This window comes from Zonotrichia albicollis, chromosome 1, assembly GCF_047830755.1.
Source record: "Zonotrichia albicollis isolate bZonAlb1 chromosome 1, bZonAlb1.hap1, whole genome shotgun sequence".
Classification (NCBI taxonomy): Eukaryota; Metazoa; Chordata; class Aves; order Passeriformes; family Passerellidae; genus Zonotrichia; species Zonotrichia albicollis.
In genome coordinates, this window is record NC_133819.1 from 3122227 (window position 1) to 3135855 (window position 13629).

At 40.2% G+C, this 13629-nt stretch overlaps 1 protein-coding gene across 14 annotated transcripts in view; it reads right to left on the reverse strand.

Moving 5' to 3' along the window:
• The window catches only part of ADCYAP1R1 (ADCYAP receptor type I), a 152768-nt gene that overhangs the window by 33719 nt on the left and 105420 nt on the right, over positions 1-13629 (reverse strand). For all 14 annotated transcript variants that reach the window (XM_074543582.1, XM_074543464.1, XM_074543365.1 and 11 more), the window contains 5 exons: positions 13353-13394; positions 11486-11589; positions 10368-10465; positions 8737-8869; positions 5921-6074 (listed from right to left, as the gene is read on the reverse strand). In XM_074543582.1, the coding sequence (XP_074399683.1) occupies positions 5921-6074; positions 8737-8869; positions 10368-10465; positions 11486-11589; positions 13353-13394 (531 nt within the window). The remainder of the gene's footprint in view (positions 1-5920; positions 6075-8736; positions 8870-10367; positions 10466-11485; positions 11590-13352; positions 13395-13629) is intronic.

Below are 13629 nucleotides of genomic sequence, written 5' to 3' on the forward strand. Positions count from 1 at the left end.
AGTTTCCTCTGCTCACAGGAATATTTAATTTTTTTCCATTAAAAACATACCAGAACAAAACAACAGACTCCAAAAAAAGAGTATTGGGGTAAGGATTTAATTCCTATTTCAGACGTTTGTTCATTTTCAAAAAATGCATGTTAAATGTAAATTTAATTGAAACAGTAAGAACTCACTGAGAAACCTGGACTTATTTTCCTTTCTGAAAATCCTAGAAATGTGGGTTTTTTGTGTTTGTTTTGTTTTTGTTTTTTTTTTTTTTTTCCCCAGTGGAAATATTTTTATTTATTAATGCATTTATGACAATGCATTACGACAATGCACAATGCATCTGGGTAAGCTGGATCTCCACTCTATGGTAAATAAAATCTTTGACTAAAAAACGGCTGACTTCTGTTCAGGCACCACTGGAAAAATGAAATGCTGAAACCCAAACAAAACAAGGACCTTGATAACTCCAGCCCACAGCAGTGAACACGACTGTGGTGAGTTGACAGGAACAATTATATTTAATACATTTTGCAAGACTGTGTTGATGCCACATTAATTATTCAGTCATTTGAACCACTTAGACGAGCCTCTGTCTAATCAAATTCCCACCATCAGAAATGAAAATATCCCTGTTAGACCTGGGTGACTGATGAAACCCTCCTCCTTCAAGCAACCGCACAGAGAAGAATTTGAAAGGAAAATTATATAAAGAAATAAAATGACAGGCTTCGGGGAGAAGAAATCATGCATATTAAATTTCAGTCGAAGTCTGTTTTTCTCACAGGTGAAGACTTAGAAAACTCTGAGAAAAATCATTTTTGCCCTTAAAGGAGTTAAGATTAATTTTTAAATATCAAACTTTAATTTTAATTGTATCAAATGAACTTTAAAATATCAAATATTTGCCCAGAGAAGCTGTGGGTGCCCCATCCTTGGAAGTGTCCAAGGATGAGGGTTGGAGCAACCTGGGATGGTGGAAAATGTCCAGGGAAGGGGGAGTGTGAATGAGATGAGTTTTAAGGTCTTTTTCAATCCAAACCATTCTTTGATTCCATAAAACATGGGTCTCATGTTTTATTTAGTTTCCTCTATATAAATTTTGATGCTATGAATAGAATTCCAAATCTTTAAAATGCGCAGGAAGGCAGAATTAAAACTAAATGTGTCATAAAAATGCATTTAAAAACCCCATGTTTCAGATCAGCTTGGAGCTTTGAACCATCTGCTGTATGAATATACAAATCCTCACACTACTTTTCTTTACATCAAAAGATTTCTATCTCTCCATCGCCTCCTTTTCAGCTTCTGAGGAATGGTAGGAAACAGACAAGCCCTGAAGGCTGAGATTTATTCTTGCTGACTTGTGCTGCCCTGAGTTAGTGATCCTTGTGCAGGCTGACCTAGAGCAGAGGCTGGACAGCGCCAAAGAATAAAGCAGGGATTTATTAAAAGGCCTCCATGGCTGCACCTTGGGCAGCACCAGAGCCCAGCCAGGGCTGCACCCAAGATGAACCAAAATGGCCCCAAAATGCACGAGCGCTCCCGGGCTCTCTCCCTGGGATCAGTTCTGCTCCATTTGCATCTTGCAGTTCATTGTCCCATTCCAGCTTTAGCCCAGGCAGTCCCACCCTGCTTGTTTTTCTCTCTCCAGCCCACGGGGTTTGTGCTCCTGGGCTGAGATTTGGATCATTTGTCCTTGGTGCCCAGCTGGAGCAGGAATTGTTTTGTCTCCCTGCTCTGTGCACAGAGCTCACCATGCCCTGATGCGAAGCTCAGACCCACACACTAAAGCAGCACAGAATCTGAAAAATATAAAACCTACAACTTGAGGCATCATTAGGAGCAGGCATTAGCAGAGGGCTCAGGAAGACAGCAATCCATCCAGAGAATTCACCAGCACATTGCAGATTTAGGAAGGAAAAACTGCCTGGATCAACAGAGCCATATGCAGTTCTCATTAATCCCTCAAGATGAGGACACTGAGGTCTCAGCACATTTGGAGAAACAGATCAACATCCAGATGCTGCAAAGTGCTGAGCTCTCCTTTCTCACTGCTTCAGTGCATCTCCCTCCCCGCCAGCCTGAGCTGAGGGGCTGCATTTGCCCTCCAGGGATGGAATCCAAGAGTCTGGAAGTGCCTTTGATGGCTTTGCAAATTGCCAGTTGTTCCCAGCAGATCAGGGGAACTGAGAGTCCAGCTGAAACGTGTGGGAGATGAGAAAATAATTGTGTTTAAAAAAGAAACCAAAAGAGAACTGTCCAAATCTGGAGAGTTATTAATGGATATTGCTGATGCTGCTTTGAATCTGAAGTGATTGGAGTTTGTGTCCACCAACACAAGCTGGACCTGGACCAGGTATCCAAGCTGGGCATGGACCTGCTGAAATTAAATCCAGAGGAGGCCACGGAGATGGTCCAAGGGCTGGAACCCCTTTACTGGGGAGAAAAGCTGGGAGAGCTGGGAATGTTCCCTTGGAGAGGAGAAGGCTCCAGGGAAGAGTTCAGAGCCCCTCCAGGGCCTGAAGGGGCTCCAGGAGAGCTGGAGAGGGAATGGGGACAAGGAATGGCTCCCAGTGCCAGTGGGCATGGATGGATGGGAGATTGGGAATTGGGAATTCCTGGCTGGGAGGGTGGTGAGGGGTTGGGATACAATTCCCAGAGCAGCTGTGGCTGCCCCTGGATCCCTGGAAGTGTCCAAGGCCAGGTTGGACACTTGGAGCAGCCTGGGACAGTGGAAGGTGTCCCTGCCATGGCAGGGGCTGCAATAGATGATATTTAACATCCCTTAAAACCCAAACTATTCTGGGATTCTGTGAAGTCCAGTTTAGCTCAATGCCAGTTACCATCTATGGCACTCAACTAAAAACTAAATATTTTGAGGTTGCAGTAGAGAATGAATCCATCTGGGCAGTTTATTCAATACAATGACTGATTTAATAAATACTGAAGTCAGTTAATATATGCTGGTTTTCAGTATTCTCACATTCAGACAAATCGACAGATATGAAAATTGTGCAAACCTAATTATAGGAACTCAACCTTTGATTTATGTTCAGATTAAGAAGGTTTTACAAATTGCCATTTTGCATTGCTTTCTTTTCTAATTGTCAGATTTCCATGTACATAACCCCCAATTTCTCCTTGGAAACACACTTTTCTCTCAGCTATAATGTGATTATACAGCTGTGGAGGGTACAAAAGGAACCCTGAACACCTTTTCCAGCAGTTTCTTTCCCAAAGACCTTTTCCAGTAACCACCCATTTCCAACAGCCTTTTTATGGCACATCTTATTTATCATAATTTGCTGACTCCTTTCTCTCTATACCTTCTCTACCTCTAAACCTTCTGAAATATTTTCTCTTCTTTCTGTAAGGAGTCTTTGCCAGGAGATGAAAATTTTGGTTTGTGTACAGCTGCTTCAGGAAGAAAAAAACAAGACCATCTGTTGATTTCTTGAAGGTTTGGGCTACATAAGGATGTTTTTTCAGAGAATAGCTTAAGGTATGGGGTTTGTGTGTAGATTTTACACATGAATATACAGGATTACTTCTATTTCAAAACATGAATATACAGGATTATTTCTATTTCAAAAGTGCCTGTAAGTATAAAAATTGAGTTTAACATTCTCAGGGAACGTTTTAAATGAATGTATTCTTCTGCATTCACCATCTGACTTCTGCACAAAAAAAACATCTGCAAAGAATTGCTTGCATTAACACATCACAGGAATCAATTTATATCCAGAAGGCCAGAATGAAAAATAATTAGCATGGTTATCATCATTTAACTGGCTTTTCTGATATAAATATTGTTCCTTCCCAGTGCAAGTTTTTATTTCCCATCCAGGTAGGATAAGCAGATGTGAATACCCTTTGGATACATTTTCAATTTAGTTATTATCTGAAAGAAAGGCACAAATGAAGCCTTAGAAAATAGACTAGACTTAGCCTTGCAGATTTGATTATGCTGAAAGAAGTTGATGTTAAGATCATATCTTGCAGGAGGCAATTTTCTGTTGTAGATTACTCCTCTGCAAGAGATGTGGTGTCCTCCAAATATCAGTGCAACTCTATTCACACAAAAAATCACAGCACAGCTTGGGCTGCAGTGGTAATTTATTGAAGTTGGAGGGAGACGACCCACCTTGCGTTGGTCAGCCATCGACTCCGATTTATTGATCAATCAATCACCTTTTATAACAGTGTTAATCAAGTTCATGCATATTGCAAAATCTGAGCTCACAATAGGTCAGAGATAACATACCAACTCCTCCTTATGTTTCCAATACCAAGATTTGGGTTCTCAAAATTATTTTTGCTTTCCCAAAACAGCCAAAGATAGAACATCCACTTGTTATGAGAAAGCTGCCTGAGAACTCTGATGTGCAAGGCTCTCAAGGCCTTCATGTTTGTCACTTTTGCCTGTAATTAAAAATAACCTGAGAACCTCTGCTGTTCACAGAAACAGGCTGTGAGAACCTGCTCCTCACAGCTGCCTTCCAAGCCATCTCTGAAAAAATCTCCAACAGTAATTCTGTGCTGTAATAATTCACTTGTGGGGAATTTTGGAAGGGATTTGAGATGGGACCTTTGAATTGCTTTTGATGATGCAGTTTATTTTTCTTATCCTCTACCTGGGCAGGAAGTGTGAGTTCAGCTCACATCTTTACTGCATAGTTCAGAAGGTCACAAGATCTTTAGTTAAAGAGCTTTTAAGGAGTTATTGACCAATAAAACACTGCCCACAAAGATATTTATGTTTTTGACTTAATCCCTAAATATTTTTTCATATGGACCCATGCTACAGTGTGAGCTTGGATCCATATGTTTTGTAAGCATGGGCCATGTGTTTCTTAGTCAATCATGTAATGGCGCACAAACCTACAGTACTGCATTCTAAACCCCTTGTTTACCCTTGTAACTGCTTAATTTTTATATTTCTTGAACTCTAAAACTCTAAACTTTCCTTAGCTTAATATGTCTCTGCTTTAAACTATAAATATTGATATTTATACAGTTCCAAAAGTGACGATGGATTGGAGGATGAAATTGCCACCTGTCCAACCACACTGGTCAAACCAACAGTCCATCAATTCTCTCTTCCTCCAGAAAGGAATGCAAAACAATCATTATTCACATAAAAGTGCATGAGAAACTCCATTACAAAAATGTAAACATCAGAAGGCTTAGAAGAACTTTGGAAGAACAGGGTGACAAATTAGCAACCCCCCATGCCCACAATTTGGACTTTTATAAATCCACATTTTCACTTCTGTCACCTCAGTTTGGGAGCCTTTTCCAAGGTCTCAGATCAAATCCTGGGTTTAGTTCTAAGCTTTGGCTTACAGGCCCAAAGTTCTGGGAGTTTCTTGCATTTTGAATTCCACATCATTCCAACATAATTTCAACACTATCAAGACTAAAATTGTAGTTTGAAACCTGACATGAAACTACCATGACACAGTCAAATTTTCTGGAAAAATCCCTTCGCCTAGGATTTTGCTCCTGGGAAGCTGAGAAGCCTCAGAGAAAAGGAAAACAATTCTTATCTCATTTGGTTCTCCTGTGTTGTGCTCACATGTGGAATGTGTTTGGACATTGTTTACCCATGGGTGATTGTTTCATTGGTTTCGTGTGAATTGTTTTGATTTAAGGACCAATCAGATCAGCTGTGTTGAAGCTCTGGAGAGAGTAATGAGTTTTAATTATTATCTTTTTAGCCTTTCTGTTTTCTTTAGTATAATTTAGTATAGCATTTCTTAATATAATATAGTACCATTAAAATAATAAATTAGCCTTCTGAGAACATGGAGCCAGATTCATCATTCCTTCCTGCCACGGTGCACCAGACAAATACAATAACACCACACGTGGTCTGTGGAGCCGTCCTGCACACCAAGACACGTTGGAGACAAGAATTGCCACCTACCCCAGCCAATGATTGTGTACCAGTAGAAATATCTCCTCTCTGGGAAGAAGGTCTCCACCAGCAAAGTGAAGAGGTACAGCCCCTCTATGAACAGCCAGAAGTAGTTGGACATGACGCAGTAGTGAAAAAACACCATCACTGCTTTGCATTCCACCTGCAGGGGATGGAGAAGAACAAAGTTATTTCTGCATTGCTTGGGCCTAGAAAAAAATGCTTTCAACCTCTCCAGATCTCAGTGGAAAGAGCTGGGGCTGGTATTATACTCTTTTAATGGTAAAGGTTTTAAAGAATGTGAAGAATGGCAGGTATCACTTAGACAGCAAAGCCTGGATGGGGAGGAAGCCAATTTTACCAGTGGGAAGAGGTCAAGGAACATTTCAGAGCAGCTTGAGCACATCCTGTGCTGCTGAGGGCTCACAGCCCCAGTGAACACCAATTGCTGGATTTAAACCCCCTTCCAGGATTAAATGCAGAGAAGAAAAAAGCCAATTGTGTACCGAGAAACCCAGAGAAGGATGTGAAATGGCAGGATGAATGTAGAAAGCCCTGAGAGTGGGATCTGAAAGGATAAACCCTCCTGGGAATTGCACTTCTTTGCCATCCATCATCAATGTTGTCACTCAAGGACAGAAAATGGAAGTTAGTGTGAGGAAAAAGGAGGCTGAGTGATCAGCTGTGAAAAAATAAAGATGGAAACTTTCATTCATGGACAGGAGGGGGAAGCAGCAAACTAAAGAAAAATGAAAATTAGAAATAAAATTAATATAGAACATTAAAATTTAAAAGAATAATAAATAAATTAAAATAGAATAAAAATAAAATAGAATATAAGAATTTTGAACAAAAGGAATTGAGTTTGTTTAGGCCTGAGAAAAGCTCAGGGAGGACATTATTGCTTTTTACAACTCCCTGACAGGAGGTGGGAACAAGGTCAGTCTCTTCTCCCAGGTAACAAATGCTAGGGAAAGAGGAAATTGTCTTAAATTGCATCAGGGGAGGTTTAGTTTGGATATTAAGGAAAATTTCTCTCCTGAGAGGGTTGCCAATCACTGGAACAGTGTTCAGGTCAGTGGTGGAGACACCATTCATGGTGGTGTTTAAAAGATGTGGAAATGTGGCACTTGAGGATGTGGTTTAGGGGTGAATTTGGGGTGCTTGGGAATGGTTGGACTCAATTTTAGAGGTTTTTCAACCTAAATTATTCTGTGACAAAGGCCTAAGGTGGCAACCAAGCTCTGCCCTGTGAGAGTGGGGGGCACACTGGTCTTTCCAGTGCTGCACCCCAGTGAGATGCCATTAGTCTAAAAAAATAAGATTTTCCAACAAATCCTGTGGGAAATGAATTTGTAGAAATTTTTTTTTAAGTTTGATAGAAGATTTACCTAGTATGTAAATTTTGAGATAAGAAATGTTGATTTAGAAATGTTGTGGAAGAGGATAGATATTGTTGAGAGAGAAATGGAATTAGAAAAAGTTTTCAAGGGTGGTTTTGTAAAAAGGATTAGATATTTTGGAGAAATAAAACTCTGAAAGATGTACTGTAGTAGGATTTATGAAGGTAATTTTAGATTATTTGCTTTAAGGTATTTATAGTATGGTGTGGTAAAAGTTGATAGGTTCAGACATGTTTATAATGTATTGCAATTAGGAAATAGTTGGGGTTTTTTTGTGATGGTGTGAATTACAATATTTGCATTATTTTACTTTTTACATGAAACTCAGAATAAACGTTTTTAAAATGCTTTTTAACTGTTTTATTTTTGAATTAGAAAAGGGTATAATTTGATAAATTGGTGTTTTGTGTGAGGAAAAAAAGGCATAATCTGACAAATCCAAGCAGAATCTGTGGATAAAATGGAAGCTCCTGCTGGAAGCCATGATTAGCTCCCACTTCATCCTCTGGGCCAAATCCACCATCAAGGTGTTTAAACCATCAGATCTCGAGTTTCTTCATGGAAGCTCTACCCAGGCTGAAGATCTGGTCATAAAATGGCTGATTTTAATGTGTTTTATTCTTTAAGTGCTTCCAAACAAAGAGGCAGATGCCACCACTGGAAGAGTGACAGGAGCAAACTCAGACCTAACATGGCTTCAGCTTTCTTGTGGAGAAGAACTGAGAGCAAAAAACTAGTTTCAATGACAAAGAAAAGGCTGACTAAGAAACTCCACAGCTGCACTTGCCTTGTGGAAGTGACTCACAGGGAGTTTAGCTCATAACCGGGTGGATAAAGGAGAGCTCAGTTTGTAATTCTATCATAATTACACCCAGTGAGCTGATTTATCATATCAAATACTAGCCTTAAATGTGAAAGGAATTGGGATTTACACATAATAAATGCTAAATGCATCAGTGAAAGAGTTCTCTGCATGAAACTGCATATTTAAGAGATAAAGATGTGGGTAATGCTGATGATTTTCTGTGAGTGTGGCCATCAGGTGTGTTCTCTGTGTCTGAATGGTCGCCCTGTTTACACATGACTCTGCCTGGCATCCTGAACAAATGAAAAACCAGACCTTCAGATGAAGGAAATTGCTTGTGTCTGCTCTCATCCCACCTATCACTGAGCAGATCTGGGAAAGGGAGGAACAATCAGGGCAGAGTCAGAAAAGAAAACCTGTAGGTTTGTTCTGAAGGACACTGGTGACATCACGACATGAAACATCCAGTCTGGCTGAGAACTGGCAGGAAATTAAACACCAACTATTTTTCCCCTAATAATCATGACACTCCACAGACTGCTGCCTGCCCCTCTGCTTTTTGTCATTTTGAGCTGAAAAAAAATAAAGGAAGAGGATTTGGTTTCAGTTGGACTCACCGTGGAGATGAAGCAGTGGTTTCCATCCTGCTCAGCATAAAGAACCCCGTCCTTGATGAACACAGATATTGCACGGAGGATGAACGAAACAAAAAGGTTCATGTGGATGAAATTCCGTGTGCAGTGAAGCTTCCTGGAGAGGAAAGAGGAGGGGAGTGGGGGTAAAAAGAGAAATAAAGAAGAAAATAGTTTTATTTCGTGGAAATGTCACACTGGGCCTGAACACACTTGACCAGAGCACCTTGGTGCTAAGAACAGCAACATCTAAGGCAAGACTGTGTTAGTACAGATTCAGAACCCAGGACATTCCTCTGGCTGCCCTGGGTGGCTCAGACACCTTGGCACAGAGTCACAAACACCTGTGCCTTTGATTTTAGCCCACAGAAACAATTACCAACTTTGTGTGAAGATTTACAAGCTGCAAGGGTTTGAGTAGAATGTTAGTGAATTTATCACAGGGTGAAAAAGTGGAACTTTGGGGATTTAGAATGGGGGTTGAAGTGGCAGGATGGAGGGATCTGGGTGTGTCCTGTCTCTCTTCTTCTTCCTCTTCTCCACCATCTTCTGCTGTAATGACTTTAAATCACTTTTGGAGTGGTTTAAAGTAGAGACAGACTGTCTAACATTGGTGGTAGGTATTGGAAAATTATTGTAAATAAAGTACACGTAGTTTTTAGTATAAAAAGATAACACCACCCTGAGGGCGGTCAGTGTGCCACGAACTGACCTGTTGGACAGATCTCAGCAGGTCAGAGAAAGAATGTCATAGATAAGAGAAAATAAACAGCCTTGAAAACCAGAGCTGAGGGATCTCGACTTCTTCATCGAGCACGGGGCTGGGAAAAAAGAACTTTTAATACCATGGGAGCCATTTCAGCTTTTAATACCTCATTTCACCAACAACAAACCTGAGAGGACAGGTCCTAAACCTGAGAAAGAGGAGCATTTGGGGATTTTCTCATAAAAGGATGCAGAGAAGCATAAAATAGACAACAGAACAAGCCCAATGGAGCTTGTGAAGTTTCATAAACCAAACCCACAGCTTCTCCTGCTGCATTTACACTCTGCTGAAATGCAACTTCTGGAGTGTGTCCAAGCTGGGGGAGCAGCTCAGCTAAAGGATTTTCCCCTTCGTATTCTACTGTCATTGTCATATTTTCTGAAAAATCCCGATGCCAGGATTTTTTCTCCTGAGAAGCTGAGAAGCCTCAGAGAATTATCTGATTGCTTCTCCTGTGTTTTGCTGCTTTAGAATGTAGTTAGAGATTGTTTATCCAACAGGTGGTTGTTTGATTGGTTTCATGTGAATTGTTTTTACTTAATGACCAATCACCATCCTTGAGACTCTGGATGGAGTCACGAGTTTTTCATTATTATCTTGTTAAGCCTTCTGTAAGTATTCTTTATCTATTCTTTAGTATAGATTGAGTATTGTATGATTAATATAATATAATATAATATAATATAATATAATATAATATAACCTTCTAAGAACATCAAGTCAGATACATCAATTCCTCCTTCATCCTGGGGACCCAGCAAATATCCCACTCTACCTCTGGTGAGATAAAACCTTGAACTCAGCTTGGGGCAGCTGAGCTCCAGCTCCCTTCCTCCTCCTTCCCACTCACCTGAAGCGACACAGGATGACCATGGCAGTGGTGAGGGAAACCAGGGAAGTGCTGTATCCCACCGTGTACAGAGCCTTCACTGACAGATAGTAGTAATCCTTGGGAGGCAAAAAACAACAGGGTTAAAGGGTTCATCCACAGCCACACAGCTGCCAATGTGCAGGAGGAACCAGAGGCAGGATTTGTGTCTTTGCTTTCTCCTCATTTCCTCTGAGATCTCACTGTGCACCAAGCGCTGCTCTATGGCTGGGTCTGCACACCCTGAGGTTATTTATAAATGAGCTATCTATATTTATATTTATCTATATGAGGTTATTTATCAAAGACTACTATCTATATTTTTTATAATTATCTGTAGAAAAAAACCCAAAACAGTTGGCTAAGAAACTCTTTATCAACAGGGTTGATAAAGGGTTAGCCTGCAATTCTGGAAGTTCCAAGCTACATCAACACGAAAAGCTCATCTTCTATAAAAATTCAATACAGGCCCAGGAAAGATTCAGATCTCACTTCTCACAGTTTTATACTCGTGTTGCAGTAAAGCTAGAAAAATAATAAACAAAGGCTTTATATAATCAGGCCTGCTCTGGCTAGCCTGTTCTAAGGCAAGCTGGCACTTTGCAAGTTCCCATGTGAAAGCAATCCTGGTGTGAGCAATTTGTTAACATAACAAATAACAACATATTCAACCTATTCCTGGGTGAAAAACAACTGGCACATGTATAAACTGTTTTTGCACCATTTGATAGAAAAATGAGAACTATCTGTCACAAACAAGTTTTCCTACAGGTACACACCAGAGGTTTGAGTGGCCAATCAATACAGAATAACAACTGGTTTCTAACCAATAAAGTAATTGGCAAGAAAGCTACTGACCAATTGGAGTCACACATGAGATCTGTAAAACTGAATAAAAAGGAGTTATGTGAATAAAGATGGGGATTTTTTCCACCATGAAGAAAATGGACTCCATGTGATTTATTCCCATACCCATGTACATCTGATTGTTTGTTCTGATCACTATTAAATCAGAACATGACCAGAGGCTGGACAGAGAGCAGTCTGCTGCTTCCCCCCTCTCCCCTTCATTTGTTTTTAATTATGAGATTAATTCCCACCTGGTTATCAGACTCTGTTTCGTTTTCATCGAAGCCGCAGGCATCGTAATAATGAGGGAAAGGTTCAGACCAGCCATCCTCAGTGCAATTCCTGCTGATGTCCCCTGTGCCAAGGGCAGGTGGGAATGTCACATCCCAAGAAAAAACCCCAGGGCATCCCTTCCCTCCCCTTGATGCAAAGAAAACCCCACAGTTCTACTGGAAGCTCTGTTCATCTGCCTATCCACAGATTTAATTCTGGACATTTAATGAGGTCTTTAATGATTCAGTCCTACAACAGGCACCTAATGCATGGCTGTTACTACAGTTGGTCACCAGAGACCAAAAATATTTAATTAATACATTCAGTGACTCCAGACCACCAAAAATCTCTTTCTCAAGAGGGTTCCTAAACCAGGGGTCAACTAAATGTCCATTTCTTACAAAAAGGCATCTGGTGGCTACAACTTTGATGAAGATATCTCCACTCCACATGGCCAAAGGCGAAGTCCAGTGAATAAAACCAGGCCCTTTGTGCTATTTTTAATGGTTTATATCTGAGGAACATGCCTGGGACTGGTGAGAAACACCAGACTAACATGATTTTTTGGTCCAGGTGCTGGAAGCCAGTCAGGATGCTGTGGGTTATCTCAGATAATCATGGGTTATATATCCATGGAGAGGCAGCTGGGTTGCTCCCCTGCAGATAAAACACATTCCACTTGTTTATCTCCAAGCCCAGGCTCTGATCTCAGAGTGACTTTGTGGGAAGTGTCTGGAGAAAACAAAGGAACATGGACTGGGAATTTCTCTGTTCCCAGTCTGAACTGAGACTGGGAGAGAAATTCCCAGTCCATGTTCCTTTGTTTTCTCCCTGTCTTCATGGCAATGTGTTCTTCTCCATCTCCAGATGCCCAGGTTGACCTCAGTTGGTGAATTCAGAGCTTCTCACTTTCCTCTGTCTATTAATTATTTCCAATCCTGGTTTATAACCTTAATTTTAAGCAAATATTCGCTTGAATACCATAATTTTTTTGGCTAATCTCATATAAGAAACAGCTCCTAAATTGTTTCACTGATAAACTTAGGCTTTAAAACCTTACTGGGAATGAGGAGTTGGGGCAGAAGAGGGAGATTTTCCTGACACTCATTTACCTACAAAGCTGCCTGAGGTAAGACAGCCCCTGTGGGGCTCTTTTGAAGCACCATTATTCTTCTCAAAGCTCAATGGCTTTTCCAAAAAATTAGGGATGGGCTGCTGCTGCCCTTCTTCCTCTCCAGCACAAAGGAACAGCTTCAATTTATAAAATTATCCCACTTTTTGGAGTTTCAGTTGCACCTTGACCAAAACTGATGGAAATTTCCAAGTTTTGAATTTGCTCTTTGCTATTAAAGCTGTGCTGCTTTGCATTCTTAGAGCAGTTTAGTCTCTCATAACCTTATTTTTAACCTTATTTAAGAGAATCTGTTTGCCATGCATGCAGCAGAATATATCTCTTTAATCCCAGCATTCATTTCACAACATTGCATTACTCGGCAAATTTTGTTAAATTACTCTTGCACATTCATCCCCAGTTTTCTATGGAAATAAAAAGCACTGAATCATGGTGTTGACTTCCTTTAACACTATTTAGTGATTACTGTTAAGCAGGTGGATATAATTTATAGCAGCACACTTCTTAGATTGCAAGGCTTAATAGAGGAGGAATAAATTTTCATAATATTGCTAGAAGTAACAGAGCAGAAAATACATCATAACAATTAGAACTGATTAGAAAATAATACCAAAATTGCAGAAAAAAAAACAACCAAAAAACCTGAGATCTTCTCTTTAAACAGAGAGATAAATAAGAAGAGAGACAAAAATTTCCATGGTTCTAATTCTTACCTAGGAGAGACTGGGCTGTGCTTTCCAGCAGGTCATAATCACCTACAAAAGTGGAAATTGGGTATGAAATTGTTTTGATTGTGTTTTCTATTAGAGCCCAAACTGGTCTCAGTGGAAAGCAGTGAATGGAGTGAAATTGATTTTTATTTGTTTAGATCAGGCCCAAAGGCAATAAATACTTGGTGCTGTCTTCTCAGGAAGTAAACACAGCTTTACTTGAGAGTTTAAATCAAAGCTGAAGCTCTAAATTTAGAATTAAAAACAGACAATAAATAGG